The sequence below is a fragment of the Anser cygnoides genome, chromosome 2, assembly GCF_040182565.1.
Source record: "Anser cygnoides isolate HZ-2024a breed goose chromosome 2, Taihu_goose_T2T_genome, whole genome shotgun sequence".
NCBI lineage: Eukaryota > Metazoa > Chordata > Aves > Anseriformes > Anatidae > Anser > Anser cygnoides.
The window spans coordinates 50,578,953-50,606,127 of record NC_089874.1 but is presented as its reverse complement, the minus strand read 5'-3'; the positions used below and the strand labels follow the sequence as shown (position 1 = coordinate 50,606,127).

The following is a 27,175-nucleotide window of genomic DNA, read 5'->3' as shown; positions in this document are numbered from 1 at the left end:
CCGTCTTCCAGGCGCCCCTGACCCGGGAGCCGTGCGCTGCCCCGCCCGGCTTCCACAGCGGGGAGGCAGCGGGGCTCGCCCCGGGCTCGCCTCCCCTCAGCCCGCCCCGCTCCGCCGCGGCTCCTCCCCCGGAGCCGTGCCGAGCCGTGCGGCCATGTCGAGCCTCCTGCCCCTCCGCGCCGCCGCCTTCGCCGCCGGCGCTCGCCGCCGCCTCCTGCTGCAGCCCCCGGCGGCCCCGGGCCCGGCGGCGGCGCGGAGCGGCAGCGGGGCGCTGCCCGGCGGGCTGGTGCGGCGGGGCGGGCTGGTGGGCGGCCGCTGGCTGGAGGCGCCCGCGGCCTTCGCTGTGCGGGACCCGGCCAGCGGGCAGGAGCTGGGCCCCGTGGCCGACTGCGGCGCGGCCGAGGCGAGGGCGGCCGTGAGGGCCGCGCACGGGGCCGGGGCCGCCTGGGGCCGCCTCCCCGCCAAGGTGAGCGGGGGGCCGGGGGAACGCGGGGGGAAGCGGGCCGGGCTCGCTGCGCCCACCCGCGGCACAACGCAGCCCTGTGTCCCCTCAGGAGAGGAGCGCCCTCCTCCGCAGGTGGTACGAGCTGATGGTGGAGAGGAGGGACGACCTGGCCGCGATCATAACGGCGGAAAACGTGAGTGAGGGGGTGGGAGCCGCGGGGTTCCTCTCCAGAGGAGCCGCTTTGCCCTACAGCTGTGGTGCTGCATGGCCGAGCAGTTCTGGTCATCCTTACATGAGGAATACCCCTAAACATCCTCTAAGGCCAGGAATCCCCTAAGGCCAGAAAGATACTCGGGAATCCCAAGCGTTAAAATACACATCTCCAAGCTCCAGATCTGTGAAAACTGTTAGTCTACTTGTGGTAACGTTTATCTTATTCGGAAGCATAACATATGGATGCATTAACATTAAAATGAAGTTGAATTCTCTCAATGTACCCAGTGTACATTTCACCAGTTAGCCACCATGTCTTTATTTATCAAACTATTTACTTAAATTTTAAGTTGGGCCTAGACTATTCATTGCGCACTCACACTGCTCTCTTAGGCCAATCGATAATGTTTCAAACACCACCTTTTTTACACACTTACAGTGTGCTATTTTGATAACTATAGTACCTAGAAACCCAGCTGGAATCAGACCTACATTGTGCAGAGGCATACAGAAACCTAAACTGTCATCTTAATGGCAGAAATCATTGTGGTTTTTTTTTCAGTTTCATGCGTTTAAAAAGGGAAAATAACATAAATACTGTTTTTGCCCCTTAGTATGTAAAATAAAAATTAACTTTTTTTCTCTCATGCATTGCTTGAAATTAATGGTTAGATTTTATAGTTTATGCCTAATCATATGTAGCAAGACAAGGTTACTAAGTAGCTAGAAAGGATGTGTCTCGAAATACAGTCCTGATAATAAGGAAGAACAAACATTGCTCTGGATCATAGGTTGTGGTTTTTGAAGGCTTCTTTTTACTGCATTCTCTGTCTTTTAAGGACGGGGAAGCCATCTGACAGGTAATTAATAACTGCAATAATTACAATATCCCTTGTTAGACTGATGCACAGCATCTGTGGCTTGGCCTCTTCAAGTGAAAGTGATTTCACTGAAACTTGTAAGTGGGGGTAATGAGTTATGTCTGCATCAGCGTCTTATTTTGGATCGGAGTGGCTGTACCATTAAAGCAAATCTCCTGGTCACTTAACGTGTTTTGCTTTGCATCACAGAGCAGTCTGGAAATTCACAGGCTGGCATCCTTTTGAGTAAAGCCATGCTGGAAGGTACCACAGCAGCTTCTCTGTTGTGTTCCAACAGCTAATGCTCACTCAGTCCACAGGACCAGACCTGGAGGTGGGTGGTGCAAAGTAATACACTCCAAAACAATGGTCCCTGATGTAAACTTGTAACTTTTGCCATGATTTGTATCTTCTTCAGAATGGTGGTAGCAGCTAACTGCAGAGTTTGTAAATAACACTTCACAAAGTTGTAAAACATGCTGTCCCAGCTCCTCATCTAGTGCAGGTACGAATCTGGGCACCAATGTCAAAGCACTGGCTATATAATGACTGTATGTTGAAGTCACATAACTATTGATGGTGAAATCATATCAAGTCCTTTCCAGAGACTGCAGTGTATGTGATACAGGATTATAAAGCACTCTGAAAAGAACTCTGAAATGACCTAAATATATTTGTATTGCTTCAGTCTGCCACTTACAGTGTATCTTCAATCTGATTTCATCAAAGGGAAAACCTCTGAAAGAAGCGCAGGGGGAAATCCTATATTCTGCCTCATTTCTGGAATGGTTTGCGGAAGAAGCTCGCCGAGTTTATGGTGATGTCATTCCAGCATCTGCAAAAGACAGAAGAATCCTGGTGCTGAAACAGCCAGTGGGAGTGGCAGCTATTATAACCCCAGTAAGTACAGCTGATTTTTTCACATCAGACAGAGGTTTTCAGCTCAGTCCACAGCGTGGGGCCTCACGGCTCCTTGCCTCAGGAAACATCCCTGCAAAGTTTCATTTCTATGCTGTGCCTGCTTCTTCCTGAATTGGCAGTACTTTGAAATGTTCGCCTAGGACAAAGCACATCATGCAGGTCTGTTTAGGCTACCACATAACTGCATAAAACGCCTATTATTTCAACAAAAACAGGGGGCAAGATTTCCCCAAGTTTGATTGTTCTTTTCTCTCGTCCTAGTGGAACTTCCCCAGTGCTATGATTACCCGGAAGGTTGGTGCAGCTCTGGCAGCTGGCTGTACAGTAGTAGTGAAACCTGCAGAGGATACACCTTTATCAGCATTGGCTCTTGGAGAGGTGAGCTTTTATGCTAGGCTTTACATTAATAATGGACTGAAGCTGTAAATAAGAGCCCATAAATATCCCTATGGTCAGATGGCCTTTATTGGTAACTCTAGCCAACTTCATACATGAAGAAAGGACAAGTCGGCTGATTTGATCCAGAGGTTTTAGTTCATTAGAAATCTTTTGAAGTTGCCTCTAATATGGTGTAGAGCCTGAAAGCGGACCTGGCCATTGAGCCACAAGAAACGTCTTTATATCCTTCCTTTGGCTACTTTGAATGACAGACAGCTTAAACGTGGGTGAAACTGCACTCTTAACAATGTGGCATCTGTTAGCTGTGCTGTGCACCTTGGGCTCTTACTGGTTTGCAGACTGATTTCGTCAAAGCAATAAACATAAACGGACTCTTCCAAATACAAAATGCACTGATAATGCAAATTCTGTTTCTCTTGTTGCAGCTTGCAAACCAGGCTGGAATTCCTGCAGGAGTGTATAACGTTGTTCCTTGTTCCAGACAACAGGCACCAGCTGTAGGGGAAGTCTTGTGCACTGATCCATTGGTAGCCAAAATATCTTTTACTGGCTCCACTGAAACAGGAAAGGTACATAAGTGCACAGAATATCCTTGAAGATTATTACTGTGGTTGTACTGGAAAGGTAGGGGAAAGTGTGTGCTTCCAAATAGAGCTTTCTTCTCTGGCTACTGTATGCAGACAGTCCAAATAAGTGTGTATTTGTTGAGATACTGCCTATTTACTTCGGTGTCAGTACTTCATAGAAGGATGTATATGTGCAACTCCTGCATAATTGTCCCTCATTAAATTATAACCTGAACAGTTCTGTATAAGATGCTCGTGTTTCATATCATACTGTGACAGCATACTAAAAGGCATGCTGAAACTGAATTTCAAAGGTGCTGTTTGGGAATGGCTTCTGTAGCTGAAAGAAATTCTTAGAGAAGCGAGACCCTTGCATCTCTTATATCAACTTTTTGTATCAGCCTTAACCAACAAGCAGTCTTGCTCATCAGTCCCCAGTGAAATCAAAAAAGCTGCAGAGTGTGGCTAAGTGTGGTAGAACTCTATGCAGTGCCCTTACACAGAAGGAAGAAAAACTCTTGATACCTAAGGCAAACCTTAATCCCAAATTTTGTCACATACTGGAAAATAGTAAGAGTAGTCAAGATTTTTATTACTGAAAGGGAAGTGAACAAGCAAACAAGTGACAATATTAGTATATAAAAGCCTGACTTGAAGTTGATGAAAATCCTTTTCTTCATTATTTCTTGGCCAGAATGTGATCTCTAAAGATTTTAATGAGTGAAATTAGTCCTTGTATTTGTGATGGGACAAAAAAGATGGCCTAGCATGAAAGAGAAGATGCAGATTAACTTCCTGCCAGAGGTAGCTTTTCACTGCCTTCTGTCTGTAAGCTTTGTGGTTCCATAGTTTACCTCTGGTAGAGGTACAGGTTTCCATGTTTCTTCAGATACTGCTGAAGCATGCAGCTGGCACCGTGAAGCGAGTCTCCATGGAGCTTGGAGGGCATGCTCCTTTTATAGTGTTTGACAGTGCCGATGTGGACCGTGCTGTGGCAGGAGCCCTTGCTTCTAAGTTTAGAAACTCAGGACAGGTAAGAGTAACCATTTTGTCTTTGTTTCTGGAAGGAGAAGAGCTGTATATATAGTTTAAGCGGTATAAATAAACTATTTTATGTAAAAGGAAAGCATGGAACAATTCATCGTGAAGAGAGAGATGCTTGGGGCCACACATGGCTCTAGGCACTTAAGCCAGTTATCAGGCAGCAAGTCCAAATAACAACATAATAAAATCCCTTTCTTCATACTTTCATGGACATGGCTGTTACTTTTGAGAGACTGTAGTAATCAAACTAGGCTGCAGTAACTGTAGTACTGTAGTAACCCGACATTGTGGCATGAAGGCCAGAATGAATTCGTAACAAGATACAATATAAAATACTGTTTGCTTTTCCTTTTCATGTTTATTTTCAGACATGTGTTTGCACAAACCGTTTCCTGGTGCAAAAGGGAATCCATGACAAATTTGTGGAAAAGTTTGCTAAAGCCATAAGGAGCCAGCTACGTGTTGGAAATGGATTTGATGCAAATACCACCCAAGGGCCACTAATCAATGAAAAAGCAGTAGAAAAGGTACAAATAAAAGATTTGATTTTGACACCTTTATTTCCTTTTGTGATCCATAAAGTAACTTTGGAACTGTGTTTAACTTTTTTCACGTTTTTTGTTAGAAAGAATTAGCAGTGTGGCTGGGAGCTTGTTGTCTCCTCCAAACCCATGTGTGTATGTAGAGGAGCAGATGTGGCCAGGTAATGTAGAAGAGATTCGTCCTTTAGGAGGGAATGATTCTTCCTAATTATTTCCTGTCTGTTCTCAAGAAGAACATTTTCTGAAATGTGATACACCGTGAGAGTTTGGTGGTGATTCTACAATTCTGAAGCATTGTGATTTCAACTTGCCTCAGAGACCAGTGCCTCCAGCAAAAGCTAAGCACAATAACACACTGAGGTTAAAAATACCAGTGCTCTGGATGCTGTAATCACTTGAAATCTTATGTGCATGGCTTGGGTCTTCTGTTTTGTATGACTCATGACTCCAGTAATAAGTAAGATTTTCTATAATATTTCACCCTTCCTAAGTTTAAAGATTATTGAATGATGTGGTTCATACTTTCTAAGATACTATGGCTCGGTTATATGCTGGTTTGATTTCAATCCCATTATACATGAACGCTGTCAGACTCTTTCTGTGTATAAAATACTGGAATATGAAAATACTCAGAACTATTTGCGAGACAAAGGATAAAACACATGGATGTAATGAAATTCCTTCCCTTTATGCATCACAAAAGTTTTGTGTATATTGCATGTCTATACACACACAGCAAGCACTGTAAATAGTCATGTAACTGCCTTTTTGTTACTTCAAAGGACTGTATTTTAGGTTGAGACTGTTACTTTAGTTTTCTCATTACTTTCTTGTCTTTGGATCAATTGTAGATGTACAGGAGTGGAGAATGATTTTGCCAGTACCATCCTGAAAGCTTACTTCTGTTGTCTTTCTCTTTAAATGACAGTCATGTACTTCTGTTTCGACAGTCCCTGATCATGGATATCAGGTGTACTGCTCAGTCCTGCAAAGACTTTTCTCATGTTATTTGTAATCCTTTCATTTCGGTAGAAAAGGTGAATGTATGTGACGCTGGGGCCATACTCATAGTTTAATTCAAGAGAAATTTTAAGTAACATTGCAAATAGTCTTCTGCAAAGTATAAACCTCTCTTCAAAGTCTTCTTTTTAATACTGGATAGTATTATTTCTTCAGTGGAAAATATATTAATGTTCATTTTTAAGTCCTAACCTTGAGATTTTTGTTTTGCATACCTCAGGTAGAGAGACATATTAATGATGCAGTTTCTCAAGGAGCATCTATTGTGACTGGAGGGAAACGACACAGCTTGGGGAAGAATTTCTTTGAGCCAACATTACTGAGTAATGTTACAACAAAAATGCTTTGCACACAAGAGGAGACATTTGGCCCTTTAGCACCAGTTATCAAGTAAGACCATTCATTTTCCAGATTAAAATACAGCAATAAAAAAGAATGACAGATTGTTTTGAATAAATAAGATTTGCATGACTGCTTGCCAAAAGTTATTTTTGTGAGGCCAAATAAGAATCACAGAATCATTTAGGTTGAAAGACCTATGAACTAACACTAGCAAGTCATCTACTAAACCATATCACTAAGCTAAGTCATGCAATAAGACTGTTGTAAATACTTGGAAACTTACTGTGCACACCTTGCCTGTTTGTTTCTCTCTTGACTTGATTTAAGTCTCTGCAGCTTTTCAAAAATGGTTTTCTTTTAAAATGCATCAGCAATTAAGCTGGGGCAGGTAACAGCAGAACTCTCACAAATTTCATGTTTTGCAGAATGAAGGGGGAGGCAGGAGCTTGCAATTTGTCATGATTTGCTAGCCCTGCTTTTCTGACTGAGGATGACTTAGCTCTGTAGCTCTTTTTGCTCCTTAAAACTTTCCCTGCCTCCATCCAGAATGATTGGATATGACGAAGAACCTGATAGGGTAGGTCATCCATCATAGCTGAGAGTGCTTATGTAGTTGGGGAAATGAGTGAGCTAACCCATAGGAAGTAAAGGTTTAGCTACCAGTACCTACGGAGGATAAAGGCAATCCTAATTATTTAACTGTGGTTTAATTTAAAGTAAGCGGTAGAAACTCCTCCATTGCTTCAAAATGAAAATTAAAATAGATACTGAAAATACATTTTTGGAAAAAAATGCACATTGACTTATTTTTGATACAGTTGCATCTTTGCAGTAAGTGAGCAAGATGGTAGATGAACTGCAGGCCTCATTTCTATTTTTTTCTTTATATTGACAGATTTGAGACTGAAGAAGAAGCTATTGCCATAGCAAATGCAGCCAGTGTGGGTTTAGCAGGTATGCCTTTCTTTCAGATAAATACATTGTTGAGGTTTTTTATAAGATTCAGTGTTAAGGGGGTAACAATTTTTAATGAAATGACGGACATCATGTCAAGAAGTATCTTTTTCAGTCTTCTGCAACTGTTCCTTCAGACTTCTTTTTTTTTCATTCTGTATCTCTGTTTCTGCATGGCAGGATATTTCTACTCCCAAGATCCAGCTCAGATCTGGAGAGTTGCAGAGCAGCTGGAAGTTGGAATGGTTGGTGTAAACGAAGGCATAGTCTCCTCAGTGGAGAGTCCTTTTGGTGGGGTAAAGCAGTCTGGCTTAGGACGGGAAGGTTCGAAGTATGGCATTGATGAATACTTAGAAATAAAATACGTCTGCTTCGGAGGCTTGTAAAAATCTTCAGAAAGCACAATCCCAACATTTTGGGAAAGAGTGTTGTAGTTTTAAAAGCTTTTTGAACCAGAATTATGTTATGAATGCCTTCGTTTACCTTCTTCAAAACTAAGCAACCCTGTTCTGTATGCGTAGAGATATTTACAACATTCTGTGCTGCCACGTTTTTACATGTTTGTATGTTGTTTTTCAGCAATGTGATCACAGTGCCCGTTATCTCTAACAAGTAGTAGGGAGGAATACGCATCTGTTATCCTTAGATTACCCCTGTGTAGTTGGGAGGACTTGGAGACTTCTGCATTATGAAAATAGACCATAGCCTGTGTCAAGGGGAAAACTGACTACCATTTGTTGTTGCCTGCTTGAGTGTGTGTAGGACGTGGGAAGTGTTGAGAATGGCAGACTCCCTTTAGAGTTTTGTGTAAATACCAGCATTTTCGAATGTGGTTATGTAACGTCCTTTTAGAAGCAGGCATGTCTCTTTTTAACTGTGGGATAATCTGATGCTTATGAAAGGTGAGGAGTGTTTTTTAGCTACTGCTAGGAGTTCATGCAGGTGAACGTACAGCTTTGTCAGTGCATGTTAATGCTGGCTGCAGAGCTGCCAGCTGTTCAGCTCCGGTCTTCTGAGCAAAGAGCTGTAATTTGTGCTTAACAGCTTACAGGTTTGGGATCGAACGCCTTTGTCTGGTATGTCTGAGAGTCCCAGCTGTCCTGGGAAAACATCAGCAAAGGACAAAGAGTTGCTGGCTTAGTGAGTAGTAGGAGGAAGATGGGATGTATGGTTGCAGGAGTAACTTGTAGAATTGTCAGGGGACACTGAAAGGGCTGTATGAATGAATTCCAAGTGGTGACATGATGATACACAGAACTCCCTTCTGCGAAAAGAATGTCCTTTTGTAAAAGGAAGGTCACTGATGTAAACGTTGCTCAGCGTCTAGAATGTTACCCACCACCTCCAAAGAACAGGAGCAGATAGATGGTTCAGTTCCTCTGGGCTTTGTGCCTTGAATCAGATTTGTGGTCACACAGGAAAATAACCTTTAAGGAGGAAGGTACAAAAACCTTTAAAATTGGCTAACTTGTGGTCTAATAAGGACTTAAGTAAAAATTACTAGAGGTGAAACCTTTACCCATAACCTCACTATTTTAATTGTCATCTTTAAGGATAATTTAAAGAATCCTTAATGTGAAACAAACCGTACTGTTTAAACGTTATTATTTCAATGAGACTTGAAGCATTTAAAAAAAAGTGCAATGCTAATTTGGCAAATAAATCAACACTGCAGAGACTAAGGAGAAGAAATTTTCTTTCCTGTACTTAAATTATTTGGTGGGATTTTACCCATTAATTACTGAAAAAAATAGAAGGTAACATACCACTTCTTCCTAATGAATGTACCCTATGAAATGGGCTATTTTAAGATATTTTATCCAATGAAGCAAAAAGGTACCAGGTACCATAAGACTTGCATGAAAGAAGAGCCAGAGCTGAGTTTCACAGTTTTTTAAAGCGCACATGAGGTAGCATTGACTGCTGCTCATTATTTCTAAATATTTTTTTATGTTTATATTTATCTAACACTTGAGACCAGGTGGGTGTTTGTATGTAACACATTACTTGTCAGTAAATGTGTATGTGTGCATCCTGCCAGTTGAAGGACAGGTAAAGAACACTTACTGCCCTTCCAAGCATTTCCAATGCACCAAAATAAATGCATATTTAAGATAATAAGGACTTAATACTGTTATCAGTTGCAGTACATTTGACTTTTTTTCCAAGAACAAAAAAGGATAGCCAACTTCTACCTACACTAATTGCAAGGAACCTTCCACCCAACCTCTGAGATTACACTACTGAGCACACAGGCTACCTGAATTTAGAGAATATGAGGATGTGGAACAGGGAGCTCTTCGCCAGCTTTGGCTGCCAATACATTATTTCTTACTGGAAAGTGTAACGAGGCTGAAAAAAGGTTTTAACTTGGTGTCTGGGTACCAGTAATACAGTGGTGCAGGCACAGTTGTGAATGTTGTACACAGGTTGGAATATCTGCCACTTTAATTGCACAGATTTAAAACTGTCTGCATGTGATCTGCAGTATGAGGTCAAAGTTATCTCATTTACTGCTGTATGACAGTGCAGTTCTGAATGTAGGTGTACTTCTTGGGACAGTGCAGTTGGAGGATAAACTTTTTAGCTGGCTGCTCTATTAATTGTAAAAATTAGTGATCTGATGCATTGGTGCATTTAAAATCTTCATGTATTTCTAAGAATAGCACTGTTAAAATTAATGAGTAAATGTTTACTTTTTTCCTAGCATTTTTTTTTTACTATGCCTGATAACAAGCACAAAACATAATTAATAAGGTATATAGGCTTTAAAAAAAGCCTTTGCCTAGATTGGATTGCGGAAGGATTCCAGCATAGCATCCTTGTGTCACTGAAGTCTACATCAGTAAGCACAGAATAATCTTGAAGTTGTCTTCAAAACAAAAGCTGTGATTCTTTAACAAAACATATACTTGAATTCTTACACCTCAGTTATGTTGATTACATTTGTGATAGTTCAGCGATTTCTGGATACTAAAACTGCAATGGAAAAATGTTTTCAGTTAATAAATAACTTCTGTGAAAGCACTGGATTGTGTGGTTCATTACCTTATTTACTGCTGAACTGACAGAGTGACAGTAGCTACATTACATTCAGTCCCTCAGATTTCCACAGAAATTTTGTTGTGCCAACTTTAGCACTGGAAAAAAAAGACTTCTCTGCATCCAGATGTTCTTTAGATGTTTATAAGCGAGGTGGCTCCTGATCCTGGTAACACCAAGCCAGTAGAGTTAAAAAAAAAAAAACAAACAAAAAAACAACAACCAGTGCTACTCAGAAGTATTTCAAAAGTATTTCAAGTTTGACCAATATCTATCTATTTAATTTCGAGTAGCTGGTTCTTGTTCTTCATTACCACTTATCACTAAGATCTTGGCATTTAAGTAAATGCTTAACCAGGCTAGAATCCTGTGGCCTATTAACTTTCCCTGGCAATTTTTAAAAACACATTTTACGCTTGTATGATTAAATGTTTTCATAATCAAGCTTTGCAGAATGCAAATGGTTTGCAAATTGTAGAATAGTTTATACTGTTCTAAAACCACCAGGCACATACTACTGGGAATCGGGCAATCTTGTAAGTTAAAAAAAAAAAAAATCTCCAGTTAATTTGGTGTTGAAGTAACCATCTCCCTGTAACTGGCAGTTTTATGTATAACTGATCATGTCCTTTATCCTAGCCCTACTGCTTATAGAAAGCTTACAAAGATTTATATATGGTGTTCAGAAGGTTTAAGTAAAATTTTAGCACTTGTTTAAAGTGTTCCTTGTCAGAACTTCTGTCTAGGGCCTTCCAAGACACGAGAAGTTGGTGTGAGCATGTAGCAAATAGTTTTTTCATTGTGCCACTGAATCCTGAAGCACCTTAGCAGACCTGCTGCTGTGCTTTCTGTTGCACACATTCGAGGCTTTCATCTGCCTACTTCAGGGAAACGGGGAGGCTGCTGCTACTACTAAAACTTACAGTGCAATAACAAATGGGCAGATTCCATTCTTCAGTAAAGGACATTGTGTATCTCATCAACCTATTCAGCAACTGGTATTCCCTTGTAGGAGTCAAGTTTATGAATGTAAGAAATGCAACATATACTGTGACACCATATATCCAAATACACTTTAAAAGTTGCTTTTATGGTGTGTTTCTCCTTAGGGAGGGACACTTGAATTTCACAGTACCTTTTATCATCACGATTTAGCACAAGCTTTATAGACACCAATGCATGGATTCCTTTCTCATTCAGGAACAGGCAGTATAATCTACCCCTAGCTTACAGGGATATTTTGGGTTATATTGCACGCTAGCACCACTGATTATCACAAAGCAGCCGCTGTACTTACAAACAGTCAAGTACTGCATTTGCTATAGAATGAACCACAAAACTGCTCAACCTCCCACACTTTCAAGACAGCTGGTGAATACTCATGTACAGCCAATTACACCAAGGACAAGTAGAACATGGAAACTCCGTGAGCTACAGTGAAAGAGCTTTTCTGCTCCCTGACTTACTGAATTATGCCATCTTTCTGCAAAAGGATACCTTTTTGCTTTGTCAATAGCAAGGCAAAGGATCAGATATCACACTGCTTTTGTGAGTACAGACTTAACCTATGCTATGAAGCTTGTCTCTCTTAGCCCAGCTTGAGTGTTTAGTCCAATACACAACACATCTAAAACAAGTTCTTAGAAGGAGAGACAAAACTTTATTTTTTAACTAATAGTTACATAAATGTAATGGTTTCAACTCAGAAATAGTTCCAGTTACAATAAGTTCTCATTTGCAATAAGTAACACTTTCTAGAAACAGATTCTTCATATAAAATCTGCAATAGCTCACCCATCCACCTACAGGGAGAAGTGCTTCCATACAGAGACAAACTACTGATTTGTGGCTCATCTGTACTTGACACAAAGCCTATGCAAAATAAAGTTTTGTTTGTTTTTAATTTTATTTCTCAGCTTCAAGGTTCCCTTCCCTGCCACAGGGAGTTCACGACCTAAAAGTTGTATGAAATAGTTGGTTTTTTTTTCTTTTTTTTTTTTTTGCTGCAGAGGTATGGGAGTAGTATTCTAGTTACAGATCAATAATAGGCAATTGCTGATGTTAAGAAATTAATTCATTTCTACATTGTTTCCCTTCTTTCATAGGAAGGTTTTCCTCTCTCAATCCTCATAAAAATGTCTCAAAAGACTAAAGTAGTTGTCATTTTGTAACTGACATCTGAATGCTCCAGCTGACTACAGCCCATTATCAGTATATTGAGGGGCAAAACTAGTTTCATGTGAGGCTTAAAAGAGTAATAGGAAATTTGCCTAAGAAAATTATTTCAAGAACTTAAGAATAGTCTAAAGAAGGTTCAAGTTCATCATGTGTGTACTTTTGTTTGCTGCAACAGACCAAGAAAAAAGTCATCATAAAAGCAACCACATCTGACAGAACAGAACAGGTGCTTGATGAGTAGCTGTATGTCTCTGTCAGAGGGAGATGCTCAACTCCTGTTTACCTGAAAGGATGCAGTTGAAAGTGTATTCTCACACATGAGACAGTAACAATCTTTTTTTTCCCCTCCCCAAGTAAACTCCTCTATAACTAGACTTCACATTTTGCTTGGATTTCTCAGCAATCTACTCAGTTAAAATGAAAGGTTGAACCAGAGGACAACAGGCTTTGTATGCGCACTTCAGCAGACTTGCCCAGGTAAGTTTCAGTTTGTACAGCAGTTGTATTTTGGTTAAGAAAAATTAAAAACACAAAACTGTTTGCAGCATGGCAGTGTTCAGTACTGAACATGATTAACGCGTCAGGCAGTTAATGGCAAGGAAGTTTTTTTTTCTAAATATACTCCCTTCTTAAAATGCAATGAAGGCAGCCTTTTTACATAGCTGGACAACCTCTATGTGTGCATGTATTGGCACCTATAAACGTAAAACGAAGATGCAAATGAAAATCAAGTACTTACACCAAGGCTATGATGCACTCTAAGTACTGGCACACTGCCTACTAAGAGAGGCATCTTACCAGTGCTAAGCTGTCAATTTATTCTTTATTTTCAATGGACTTTGCACCCTACATAGCAAGCTGTATCTCAGAAGAGCACAGGAGACTGCTGGGATGCAGTACATCCCTATTTCAGAAAGAGGATGGCAGTAATCTCTATGCTTAAAAGAAAATTGTGTGGAAATGTGAGGACTGAGTTATCTGCTTAAACCATCATAACCCAAAACAGAAAGCTAGCAGCAGTCCTGAATTCTGCCATAGTGTTTTCAGCTTAAGAGTTAACTTTCCTACCCCTTCTCTCTACCTGACATGCTCTAGAAATAAGTATTACACTGAATCAAGATAAAGGCTTGCTATATTCACTCCTAAATTCTTGACAAAATTATGCTTGGCCAAATGACACCAACATGTGATATCACAAATTCAGAGCCAGAAACTGTTATTTTAAACTTTGGTGCAAGTTCCATACTAACAGCAAGCCTGGTGTTATGTATGATGAAAGACTTTTCCTTCCAAGGATATGGAAGAATTAAACCAGTACAATTAGAAGCTGCTCAAAAATCCAGCTTTCAGAACACAGCTAAAATACTGTTAGCCACAAAAACATTGAAGTGTCATCTAGAGAACAGAATTCAGTAAGCAGCTTCAACTTGGTAAGGCTTTAAGCAATAAGAAACATTAGACTAGTTTCTTACTTGTTAAGAGTGAGAAATATTTAGACAAATCATGCAGACATTCTCATGGTACATGAGCTTGCCACTGGTCTGAAGATCGGAGCCCACAGTGTGTCCATGTGGGAGATTTATTTTTTTTTTAATTCCTTGAAAGAACCATCTCCTAGACTTCAACACCAGGCTTTGAAAATGTAAAATAAACCCAACACACAAGTGACTGACTTCATAAAACTGAAGGATGCTGACTGCACTGACATGTACTAAAAGATAAGTTCATAGACAAAGGCACACTAGATATTTAGCAGAAGCAGCAAAGGAAAGATGCTGTGGAAGAAAAAGCTGGACAGCAGAGAATATAGAGCATAATACTAAGGGCTAGCTGAAGTTTGTCCTGTTGAGTCTTCTTACTGTAAGAAGAATGTATTCCTGTTGTATGTGAGAGGCCTGTATGTGGCATGAAGCCCTGGATCTCAGCATTTGGTGGGGAGATCAAATCTATTGCAGTCAAGTATTCGGGTTCCCAGCTCCTGCAGAAGAAACACAAAGAACATGAGAAAGATGTTGCAACAGAAGAAATTAATGCCCTTCAGGTTGTGAAAAGTTATCAAAGAACAGGGAAGAAAAGTTTCTTAAGAAGTTTGAAACTACAGGAGACTGTGACCTGCTGAAAGAAAATGGTGGCCATGCATCATAGTTACAAGGCTGGGGTTGAAATCCAAACAGCAGCACTACAGCCTACCTGTGCTCACATCTCCACCCAAACAGACCTCCCAAGGATTAAAACAGTTGTCCAGACCTTAGGGTTGCATGGAGCTCTGCTATCTAGAAGTAGCTCTAGCACCTGAAAACACTAGTGGATAGATATCATAGCTGCAAGTGTGCCCAGCTGGTAGAACCCTTTTAACAACTAGGTATGTTACAAGAGGAGCCCAACAGGCAGGCAGCACTGTATTTGGGGATGTGAGCAGATCAATATAAGGAATTGTGCCCTGTCTCTGGCTAAGAGACAGCCCTGTCTTAAGGCTGTGCAAGGGGAAGGAAAGCCCGAATCTGTTCTTGAGCTGACTGACACAAATAACTCACAAGATAAAGGAGACTGGACCCTTGTCCAGTCAGCTCAGAGTGGAAGAACCTTCCCCCATTCCCTTATACGCCCCTATAAAACAGACAAAATGCTCTGGGGTTGGAGAATAAAGAGAGACAGGATCCTGGAAAAACCAATCATATAAAGTTGATGCACCCACTTGCATGCATGAGAACCATTCTCACAAGAAAAGCACATAAGGTAACGGTAACTGGAGATTCCCTACTGAGAGGCACTGAAGCACTCACCTATTTGCTGTCCAGATAATTTCTCAAGAGAACTTCGCTGCCTACCAGGAGCTTGCATTGTGAACTCCCTGAAAGGCTGCTGAGCTTGCTGAAACTATAGATTATCATCCAGTCCTACTATTCCATGTATAATGATAATGCAACAAGGCAACTTAGAACCATCAAGAGACTATATATCCCTTGGAGCAAGGTTAAAAGGCTCAGGAGCACAGGTGGTATTCTCTTCTGTCCCTCCAGCCAGTTGGAGAGGTTCAGGAAGGAGACAAACTGAAAGGGTGAATGCTTGGCTGCACAGTTGGTGCCATACTCAAGGATTTGGCTTCTGTGATCGCGGATCTATATTTGAAAAGCCAAGTCTGTTGGGAGTTGATGGGAGTCATCTGACCAAGTGGGTCAAAGGCATCTTCACCAAAAAGCTGGCCAGACCTGTAACAAGGGCTTTAAATTAAAATTTTGCAGGGGCAGGGGGTGGAGTTTGGAGTAAGAGAGAAGAGTCAGGGGGTGTTGATGTTATGTACCAACAGGGAAACACCTGTGAAATGCCTTAATGGAATTAGGGCTTGTTCCTCTAAAAATGTGACATTGTCAACAGCACAACTAAAGTGCCTCTATATCAATATATGCAGCATAGGTAACAAAAAGGAGGAGTTAGCTTTCCATCTGTACAGTGGCTGCCATGATCTAATTGCTGTCGCTGAAACTTGGTGGGACTAATCACATTACTGGAACCAGTCAGCCTCACCTCAGTGCCTGGTAAGACCATGGAACAGATCCTCTTGGAAGTTAAGTGGAAGTATATGGAAGACACAGAGGTGATTAAGAGACAGCCAACCTCATGAAGTTCAACAAGGGTCCTGCACCTGTAGCGCAGGATGTCCCTGCCCATGGCCAGGGCTTGGACTAGATGACCTTTAAAGGTCCCTTCCCACCCAAACCATTTTATGGTTCTCTGAGTAATGGCACTGTAGCTGATGCAAAGTTGTAGCTGCTTGTGCAATTTCCATTCCTTCTTTAAATGCATACTTCCAAGAGCATAATTCCTGCTAGAACATTTTAGGAATTTGCAGAGAATGGATTAAGCCCCAAATGCTGATTTTAAAAAGGAAAAAAAAAAAGTTTTGGAAGTATTTTGTGTGGGTCTTAACTTTCTTCAGGAATGCATTAAAAGTGAATACTGCATTACTGTGCTAACACATCTGGAGCAGAAATTGAAAGGGATCAAAAGCTGGCCTGCCTTTTATTGACCAAGTTTAATTAAATACAGACACTCATACACAATGAGGGGGAAGAGAACATAGAATGAGAAAGTAGATTTGTTTCAATAAATATCCTAAAACCCATACATAAAGTTTGGCTTTTAAAGAAAGCAAATCAGACCATTTATATCACATTTTGCTGGAGGACAAAAGAAAAACATGGAAAACACTTGCATCAACCCTTTTCAGCTCTTCACAGCCTCTCCCATCACTATGACTATGAAGGCCACATGCAGCTCTCCACAGAAACGCAGGGCTGGGCACGGGATAAACACTCCTCAGTGTGCTACTAATAACTTCACAGACATCTGCTGCAAGAGAATCAAAGGTATGAAACCAGGGAGGATGCAAATCATGAGCATGCCACATTGTTGCCATTTTTGATTACTAATTCCATCCAACCCAGTCAGTTCTGACTTCAGTCTGCCAGACTCCATTACCAAGAGACACAAAAGTCACAGTATTCAATCCAGCCATTCTTCTGTGTCAGAATTCTATGTAAGATTGAGAAAGTCCCAGAATTCTCTACCAAGTTATTCGTCATGATGGAGTGGTTTATGTCCCCTGCCTGACTTTTCTGATCTGCTCCCCATGATCTCTACAGTGCTCTACCCTTCTTCATTAATGGATTCTCCACCATCAGATTAAACAAAACAAACAACAAAAACTCACCAAGCAAACAAACAAAACCCTGTCTGAAACGCTCCAAAGAGGAATGTTTTCTCAAACAGATCATTTCTCCAGCTCAGCCCAAGACCTCCAACATGTCTGTAACAAACCCCCAGGAAAGGCTGACAGTGCCACAGATGTCCCCACAAATGAGGCTTACATGTAAAAGCCTGATCTTCTGTATGGAATTTCAAGAACAGTGCCGGGGAAAGAGCTTTAAAGCATAACAAACCCATTGAAAAGAAATTATCCAGACTGCAAACAAGAACAGCAACATCAGAACTCAAGCACACCTAACTTTCCTAAATACCTAAAGGAATCTCTTTATGCCAATATATCTAAACACTGAACAACTACAGGGGAAAAAGTAAAACAATTTAATGTTCAAGCTAAACCACAATAATTACCCAAGACAGTGAAGGTAAGTGTTGAAACTTCTGTTCCACACATGGTACTTTGCCACAAGCATTTAACTGTGCAAACACCTGGGACGTTCTTTAATTAAGCACTGAGGCTTACAGATTCAAAGTCAGCTGAGGGCTTGGCCTTAAAAGGTCCACAGCTCCTTAAAAATGCTAAGAAAAAGGTTGTCTGGGATGTTCAAAATGCTTATGAAGGCACATGGCGCTGAGTCTTCCCTGCATCTCTGCTACTGGTTGCTGGTGGACATGGCAGACTCTAGAGAAAGTAAAAGTACTTTCATCATTACAGAAGCAACCTAAGGTTGGACTTCCCTGCAGCCATCATACCTTTCACGTAAATACAGAGAACACTGCATCCCACAGGACACAGATCTGTCACATTAGTTTACAGCTCAGTACAACTGCTAGATTGCAAACCTCTTTTAAAAACAGATGTTTTCATCTGATGATCACTACCCTAGAAAAAGAAGTCACGAAGCACATTCAGAGAGAAAAAAAAACCTACAAATATTCCTTCTGTGTTCCTGATCTAAACTGAAAATTAAGATGGAGCCTGCAGTCACATATTGCTCTCTATAGCTGTAACAGAATTTACATATGTTGGCTTTTGCTGTTTTAGGTCAGCTTCATAACCCCATTGCTCCTCTGAGAAAAAGACAGGAGCACAGGATACAAATTTATATACATCTCAATTACCACTGTTAGCGGCGTAACAGCCCTGGCTAGTTTTGTAGCAGTGATACAAGAAAAACATCTTTCTGAAGTTCACACAAACATCAGCATGGAACACATGAGAAATAAAACTTGCTTTTCCTTGTTCCTTGTGGTGGCAACAGGAGTTAGCTGACCATAAAATACTTCCTCCACCCTTCCCCACCACTGTGCTAGATATCTACTCTTTCACCTGCAATTAGCTGATATTTTAGAAAGCTTTTGATTTGGAAAAACAGAAGTGGGCCAACATGTTTTAGATGTGTTGGATCAGCGTGTCTTGTGCTTTTTACCCTCATTCAGTTATCTGTCTTTGGAGTTGTAGTGGAAAGAAACTCCATTTCTGATTGATCCATTCAAAAGGGTTTTAGGATTCTCTCTTTCAATCTTTTCTCTGCTGAAGATAGTGTCCTGATCACTGTCAAACTCTGATTCGGAGACCATCAGACTGGAGTTGTGTTCTGTACTTCTGTGTTTTATACCTAACCAAAAAAAAAAAAAAGGCAAAACAAGCTCATTAGAAAAATTTCACTATTAACAACTTAATCATGATATCCTCTGCTGAGATATTAAAAATAATTGAAAACACTCTCTGCAGTCCAGCCTGTACCACTACCCATGTCAAAAGCTGGTCTATGAGGTATAAAATACTGTCAGACAGATACTCTTTTGACCTCAGTGCAGCCCCACTAGTTTATGGCTCTAAAAAGTGAATATAATTCTAATAGGCTGAATCTGGAAATTAGCTTGTTTAACCAGCTACCTGATTTAAGTGACTGGTAATGAAAGGTCAAGATTTCTACTGAAATGTTACAACTATCTTTCTAGGACAGCAATTTCTAAGGATGATTTTATTTCCCTGCATTCCAGTATTTCTCTTGCTAAAAACTGAAATAAGGTAAATTAAAACGTATTTGAACAGAGCAGCTGAAGTCTCTAATGTTTAACAGGGCACTTACGGTCCAGAGGGAAGTATTGTGTGCACAAATAAAAACAGATCCAAATTATAAGGTGTGTGTGAGGGGAAAGGAGGTTATATGTAAGAAGTCTGTGGGACAATTAGATGGTCTAAATTAAGGTTAATGAAGAAGCTCAGAGCTTTACTTGAGCCGAAGGACCCGTGCAAGAAATGAAGTGATTCTTGACCAACCATTTCCCCATTTATGTTTGCCTCTGTCATTCTCAACCTTGTACTCCAGCTTCCAGACTCCTTTTGATTGCAAGTGCCAACTAAAAACATTAACTGTAAGGCTGGTGGATGAGTTCACAGCTTAAAGATTCACTGCTTAAATAAACCCCCAGTGAAAGAGAGAGCTCTTACCATATTTGGGTCGCAGCTCCATTCTCTCCTGCTCATCTATGTTATCTAGGATGGTATATTTTGTTTTCTTTCTTATCTTTGTCCTCTTCCTGCTAAAAAAAAAAAGGTTACCAAAAAGATTATTTAGCTTTCACATACACACATAGATCTGCTCCTTCTCCTTTACTGTACACATAGCTACATGCCCCATATACAGAGCCTCAAAAAGAACCTCCAGTCAGAAAGAGCTACTCTAGTATATACCTGTAAAAAGCAGCTGCACAATCTGGACCAGAGGATAGCATTTACTTGATCTGTCTGATATATAGAGATGAAGAAAGAGTGACTTGTTTCCCTAACCCAAAGGAGTTCAGTTTGTTCAATTTCAACACAGTAATTAGACACAAGATAGACACACTCATTAGTTTCCAAATAGAATTTCTGTAAGAAGTGTTTCATTCCTAAACTAAATTGTTTAGGTATCTTTTTTGTTGCTGTTGTTTATTTGGTTGGTTGTTTTAAAACTAAGAGAATTCAAGTAGAGCTTGTCTCATTATATTTACAGAAAGGAACAGTCAAAAATGGAGATTGGCTCCTTCATATACATGCAGGGACAAAGCACTACTGGTCTGTAGCCAAAACCTGACCTAGTCTTTCCTCATTTAAATCCTTCTTCTGCATTCACTTCTACGATGTGGTAAATCTTTACCTTAAGTTTTAGCTGTTTGCCAGAGTTACCTTTCTGCTTTCTACCTTACTGACTGTAGAAAGATTTGGAGCTAGAGGAACAGACAGGGCTGTTTGTTTTAATGAACAGGGAACAACTGAAGGATTTCAGAGTAAAAGTAAGGGCATTCATGCATGAAACAAAGTGGGGCGCCTCCTAGAAGATGCTGTCACACCTCAGGCAAAAAAATATAATTTTTTGGGGGGGGAGTGGGGTGGGGTGGGCAGGGAGCATGTGCCTTTTTTCTTGGCAAGATTTTTAACTCTGACATCTGAAAAAGCACTCCCAGACACCACAGGTCAGATGTAACTTTTATATTTGAGAAGCAGCTACCTCTCAGTTGGCATCACAGCAACAGCCAGCCACCTGGCTTCCCCTCTACATTCTTTAGAAAAATTATTTCATTTGGCAAGTCATCAAAGCCTTTAAAATCCCCAAATTCCAGACGAATTTTGGACTAAAATGCATCTTCTTCCTGTAGTTTCAACAATACAAAGGGCATCTCTTGCCATCTTGTCCTGTGCAGCACTACCCTCCTCTTTTCACATGTATCTGCATCACGCAACACTCATTCTGGCACCAGCCATGTGAAGACAAAGGCATGGAAGCAGATGAACTCCATAAACACTCCCTTTCCCATCAAATCCACACAAGCCTGCAAGGCTGTGCCTCATGCTGATATGAGATACCCTTCTATTTAAACCTTTCTACTAACAGCACTGTTCCTTCAACCATAAAAAAAGGAAAGCAGTATACCAAGTCCAATGCATTTCAAACAGCACCCCTTACATGCTGCAAAGACACCCTAGACCAAGTTAAAAATCAAGAAAAATTTTGATAGCATCTCATTTTTGATAATACCTGAATACCTTTTTGCTGTGCTTTTTTGTGAAGCAGCAAAAACACTCTTTAGTGACAACACTTGAAAGGATTGTTACTTCAAAGAATTTCTTAATGGCTTACTAGGAAAGACAACAGGATGTGGGGAGTGACATGCAGAGGGAAATATGACATACAGTGGTAGGAAAAACTGTTTAGGGAAAGAATCAGTAAGTATTTTGAGACAGATTCTTGGCTCAGAAAAGAAGCTTTTCAAGGCTCCTATCCTTGCCTGCCAGCCAGATACAGCCCACATATCCATTTTTCCTGTCAAAGACAGACACCAGGTTGGGAGCAGCTCCCTTTGCAAGGCCCAGAACACTCCTATCTCAGTGACCTTCAGGATGTACCTCTTTTTTTCTTAGCATGGAGTACCTGGAGGACTCAGAGACCAGGAAGATGTGCAGTACACACTCAGCATTTTTCCATAAATAAGCTCTTAATTTGAAGGATACTCCAGCACTGGCTTTTTATTTCTCAAAATGCAGAAGAATACACATAGCCTCAGACAGATACTCCTTTTTTCAAAAAAGCACATCTTTACAGAAACAGCTACAGGAAGCTCTTCAAGTGTCTGAGAAGTTGAGTGGTTTAGTGCTAAGGACTGGACTAAAATGTGGCAGCTGTGTGCAGTTGTTGCTTACACCCGCTCAAAATGAAACATATTATGTACCTTTTGCAGCAGCAGATGCAGAACCAGGCAAGCCCTATTGTGACCACAATCAAAATAAAAGCAGATAGAGTCACATAGAGTATACTCCACTCTGAAAAAAGAAGCACAACATTTCTTTGTAAAGTAATATGGATAGGATAATTTCAAGTACTTCTCTATTAAATACTTCTCCGATCCTGGGCAATGGAGAGTGCCAACAGGATTTTAGCAGAACATGGCACCTACGTATGTTCTCAGAAGAATACTCAAATATTCTTAAGTTTCCATACTGAAAATGCTCACGTTCAAAACTTTTCCTCTACCCCATCCCTTTTACAATATCAGGATATGCAAATTTTACATAGGAGCTGGAAGCCAAGAAGGTCATGTAACCACCTCAGCCATCATTCTCTAACTAAAGCAAGCTTAAGTGTACTCTGTCAGTCATTTTAGCAGCACCATAAGAGAGCAGATGATTAGTGATACATCCTTCTACCTACATGCTTAGATTTTTAAATCCTGGAAAATCTAAGGGGGATTCAGAGAGATGTGCAGTAATGCGAATCTCCCACATGCATATACTATTTCAGTGTTGTTACTGCACTATGGAACAACAGAGCATTAAAGGCAGGACTGCAGGAAGCCCCAGCCTCAGGCTTAAAAACATACTGTCCCATTTCATTTGGGCAATTACCAACCACTAATCACTAACAGCCAGACACGTGCCCCACAGCTACTTAATGGCTTGTAGCAAATGGCACATTTCCTATTAATTTCTACAGAACTACCTGAAGACTCGCGCATTGCCCAGCAAAACGTCTCCAAGTCTGCACAGTACTGAAAGTTCAGCTTTATTTGATCTTAGACCAATTTAATTACATTAAAATTGTGAAATACTTTAATTAGAGAGTTCCTATACAATATCAAATTGGCTTAGTTGATTTGTTAGGTATGCCACAGAACACCAACATGATTAAATTGCACCTGGGAAATAGAGTCTCGTTTCATCAATACACACACTATCAAACAACCCTTCCATCTGGCCCAAAATTGTCTCAAACTCTCTCCCTTGGCAATGACAGTTTTTATAATTCCCCGGCCCACATCTCAGACAGTGATATGTTTTTAATTCAAGCTCCTAAAATATTTAAAATATTAAAAATAAAGACTACTATAAAATAAAGACTTTATCATTTCAAGACATTAGTTAAATAATTCCAAGATATTGTTTCCTACAGAAGGCTATTTGGGGGGGGGCATGGGGAAACAGTGACAAAGGATGAGAAAAAGGCTGAGGTACTTAACACCTTCTTTGCCTCAGTCTTTAGTAGTAAGATGAGTTGTTCTCTGGGTACGCAGACCCCTGAGCTGGTAGATAGGGATGGGGAGCAGAATGAAGCCCTCATAATCCACGAGGAAATGGTTAGTGACCTGTTACACCACATAGACACACAAAAGTCTATGGGGCCAGATGGGATCCACCCAAGGGTACTGAGGAAGCTGGTGGAAGTGCCACTTTCTGTCATTTATCAACAGTCTTGGCTAGCAGGGGATGTCCCAGTTGACTGGAGGCTAGCAAATGTGATGCCCATCTACAAGAAGAGCTGGAAGGAGGACCAGGGGAACTGCAGGCCTGTCACTCTGACCCTGGCGCTGGGGAAGCTTATGGAGCAGAACATCAAAGTGCCATCTTGCAGAACCTACAGGACAACCAGTTGATAAGGCTCAGTACGCATGGGGAAGGCAGGTTCTGCTTGACTAACCTGATCTTCTTCTATGACAAGGTGATGCACTTAGTGGATGAAGGAAAGGCTGTGGATGTTGCCTACTTAGACTTCAGCAAAGCTTTTGACACCGTTTCCCACAGCATTCTTCAGGAGAAACTGGCTGCTCATGGCTTGGACTGGCGTACGCTTCACTGGGTAAAAAAACTGGCTGGGTGGCTGGGCCCAAGGAGTTGTGGTGAATACAGTTAAATCCAGTTGGCAACTGGTCACGAGTGGTGTCCCCCACAGCTCAGTATGGGGGCTGGTTCTCTTTAATATCCTTATCAATGATCTGGAAGAAGGGATCGACTGCACTCTAAATTTGCAGACAGCACTAAGATGGACATGAGTGTTGATCTGCCTGAGCGTCCAAAATGGGCAACAAAACTGGTGAAGGGTCTAGAAAACAAGCCTTATGAGGAACTGCTGAGAAAACTGGGGTTTTTTAGCCTAGAGAAAAGGAGGCTCAGGGGAGACCTTATCGCTCTACAACTACCTCAGAGGAAGCTGCAGTGAGATGGGGGTCAGGCTCTTCTCCCAAGCAAGAAGCAATAGAACATGAGGAAATGGCCTCAAGTTGTGCCAGGGGAAGTTTAGGTTGGATGAAATGGTTGTGAAGCATCGAAACAAGCTGCCCAGGCAAGTGGTTGAGTCACCATCCCTGGAATTATTCAAAAGATGTGTAGATGTGGTGCTTAGGAACATGGTTTAGTGGAAGACTTGGTAATACTAGTTTAATGGTTGAACTTGACGATCTTAGAGGTCTTTTTCAACCCAAACAATTATATGATTCTATCATTTTGGTAGGCTGTAGGCTGAACAATAAAGAGACTGTTCTAACCCTTCCTCAGCATCTACCTCCTATGTAAATACCCCACTCTGATGGCAAATATTCAACAGTCTCACAAAAAGACAAATGATTCTTGGAATACATCCCACAACGTGCAAACTCACCACAATTACTCTCGCCATCATTTAGGTAACGATGAATCAAGTTTTCCATCCACAGCTGGTAGCAAATGCAGCGCTTTGTTATAGGGTCACAGTGTCCATGTCCAGAGCATTTTAAAAGACATGCTATGAATAATGCAAACAAGATTAGTTGTGTAAATGGTCAACTTGCCATGCATTCTCTTACTGTGAGGACTAGATTGGTGGTAAAGCACCTAGTTCATAACATTCTGATATTTTATAATCTCTTATCTTTGATGTTACATATTAAATAGCTGCACAGTTCAGCAGGCTGTGAAAAGATGAGAATATCTTACACATACAATACTGAAATTATATCCAAGTCAACATCAGCTTATTCCAAACAGAAGTAAAGATGAGTTGAAGTTACAGAGTTCAGACCTCCTCCTTTCTTTATGACATATTTATAAGATCTTCTGAAGTACCTGAGAACTAAAGAACATTAGTATTCTCAGATAGTGTAAGGAAAGCATCACACTGATAAACTATAGTGTATTTCAGTATTTCAAAACTCAATTCCAGCAACTGAGGCCTGAACATTTATGTATTATTTGCTTACAGTAATACCTGTTTTTAGATCAATGTGCCACATTAGAATAAAATAAATAATAAAAAAAAAAGGTTATCCCCCTTAAACTTACAGTAGCAGATTTGCTATGTCAGGAAAACATTAAGGACCACTTTCAAGTGATACCTACACATTTTGGTAATCCAAGTACATTTACAATAAAACAAATCCTTTCCAACAGGTGAACAAAGCCAGAATTTATTACAGAATTTATGACTATTTAAGTGCTAGAGTTTATTCACTCTGTTTTCATTTGGATCACAGTCTCCTAATTTTAAATCTAAGAGGTAGTCATATCTGTAATATCTGAGGATCATAAAGGGTTCACATTACTAGCGTAGTTTAATATAAGGCTAGGTTTTGAAGTTCAGGATTCTTTTAGGAGAAAAGAAAAAGTTCATTATGAGAAACCTCAGAGGCCTCTCTGTGATGCAAATATAACCTCATTAGAAGACGAGGTTAAACCACAACGATGACCTGACCATTTTGCCTGCTATAGACAGATAAAAACAAATTACATTACAAGCCCATCACTGAACACTAAAAGCCTTGAACGAACCAGACATTGAACATTCTATATTATGGCTACATTAGGTTTTGTCCATCTTCCAACAAAAGATGGTATGAGAGGGGTACCTCTCTCCTCATTCCTCAAGACTTCCTGATGCACAACAGATAAGACTAACAGCATGCAAAAGCATTTATTTTAACAGAACACAAGTACTGGCACCAGTCTGTCACAAATGAGCATGCATTTTAAGTATTGTCTTCAATGTCATCTTTCAGAAAGAAAAATCCAAGCCCAGACACCAGATGGCAAACATACCAGCCGTGTCAACCCGCAAGACTTTAAAAAGCAGAAAGTCAGCCTTCTCTTTCAAAAGCTGCACATGCAGAGTTCGAGAGACATCTGATGCCTTGAACACCTTGGAAGGATGCCCGTTCTGGACATAGAATACAACTGCAGTGCTGCAGAGAGAACAGCATAGGTTAGGACTATGGTCAAAGATTACTTTTGTCAGGCATTTAATTTACAGCCTTTGTTTTGCTTTGTTTTGCTTGTTTTCTGTATCACCAATACAGATGCAGCAACTCTGTCCACGTCCATCCAAATGTCATGACTACTGTACTTCATTCTGACCCAGAAGCACCAATAGTTCTATGGCTCCTTGGTTTCACAGAAAAACGTTGAGAACAACAAGAAATTAATTCCCTCCTTGGTCTTCCTGACTCTCACTTTAAGAGAAGTATATATGCAATGCTTGCTTTCCCTCCTCTTGTCTAGAACCTGCCACAAAGCACTCTGAAGCAGTGAGAGTAACTTTAGAAAACTGAATTTAAGAAAAGGAAAAACATAGGACCAAGAGAAACTTGTGGCAGCTTTTTATTTTATTTTATTGGGTAGTGTTGATCTCATCCCATGTCACATGCTTCAGGGAACATCTGAAGCTGAAAATCAATAGCTGGAAGATGTGATTAAAGTATTATAGCTATACATGCTATATTTATTTTTTCCCCCTTTCCTTTCAATTTTATGAGGTTTCCAGAGAAGTGAATAGATAACAAAATAGATTTTAAATCACCAAGCAGTTAGCAATAAGTAATTTAAAGTAAGATAACTCATGTCAACAGGTTTTTAATCAATCATTCTGTGAAGTTCTTCTGGCTACATAAAGCCATTTCCACCCCTCTAACCCAAGCAAAGCAGGTATCTGCTTTGAGTAAGATACTACATGTAGCATACAACATACTACAAAGTCTGCTGTTTTCTCTGTGAACAAGGATTTTTGTTATCAGTTACCTGGAAAAAAATAAGTAAAGTACTTAGAGTATCAAAACCTTAGAGAGGAAATAGAAAAAAAATACAATAAAACGAGTTTGAGCAGATACAGCTGGAAACTTATTTTGAAATACAGTACTTGCTTCTCTATGAGAAGGTCTGTC

The 27,175-nt window shown here is 40.6% G+C and overlaps 2 protein-coding genes across 11 annotated transcripts in view; one reads left to right on the top strand and one right to left on the bottom strand.

Annotated features, from left to right (window-relative positions):
* Nucleotides 1-128: 128 nt before the first annotated feature.
* On the top strand, nt 129-10,333 carry ALDH5A1 (aldehyde dehydrogenase 5 family member A1). The gene is made up of 10 exons (XM_048075796.2): nt 129-466; nt 555-638; nt 2,248-2,418; nt 2,701-2,817; nt 3,264-3,407; nt 4,294-4,437; nt 4,817-4,975; nt 6,231-6,400; nt 7,248-7,306; nt 7,487-10,333. The coding sequence occupies exons 1-10, from the start codon at nt 155-157 to the stop codon at nt 7,690-7,692; spliced, it is 1,566 nt and encodes a 521-aa protein (XP_047931753.2). The 5' UTR covers nt 129-154; the 3' UTR covers nt 7,693-10,333.
* Nucleotides 10,334-14,104: 3,771 nt separating this feature from the next.
* Nucleotides 14,105-27,175, bottom strand: part of KIAA0319 (KIAA0319 ortholog) — a 58,146-nt gene continuing 45,075 nt past the window's right edge. For 7 of the 10 annotated variants that reach the window (XM_066992054.1, XM_048075794.2, XM_048075793.2 and 4 more), the window contains 6 exons: nt 26,058-26,200; nt 24,646-24,768; nt 21,947-22,037; nt 19,689-19,780; nt 18,661-18,849; nt 14,105-14,504 (listed from right to left, as the gene is read on the bottom strand). In XM_066992054.1, the coding sequence (XP_066848155.1) occupies nt 18,671-18,849; nt 19,689-19,780; nt 21,947-22,037; nt 24,646-24,768; nt 26,058-26,200 (628 nt within the window). In that variant the 3' untranslated portion in view covers nt 14,105-14,504; nt 18,661-18,670. Of the gene's footprint in view, nt 14,505-15,309; nt 15,736-18,660; nt 18,850-19,688; nt 19,781-21,946; nt 22,038-24,645; nt 24,769-26,057; nt 26,201-27,175 lie in introns of those variants that run through there. The other 3 variants (XR_010829270.1, XM_048075789.2, XR_010829272.1) reach the window with 3 other exon arrangements.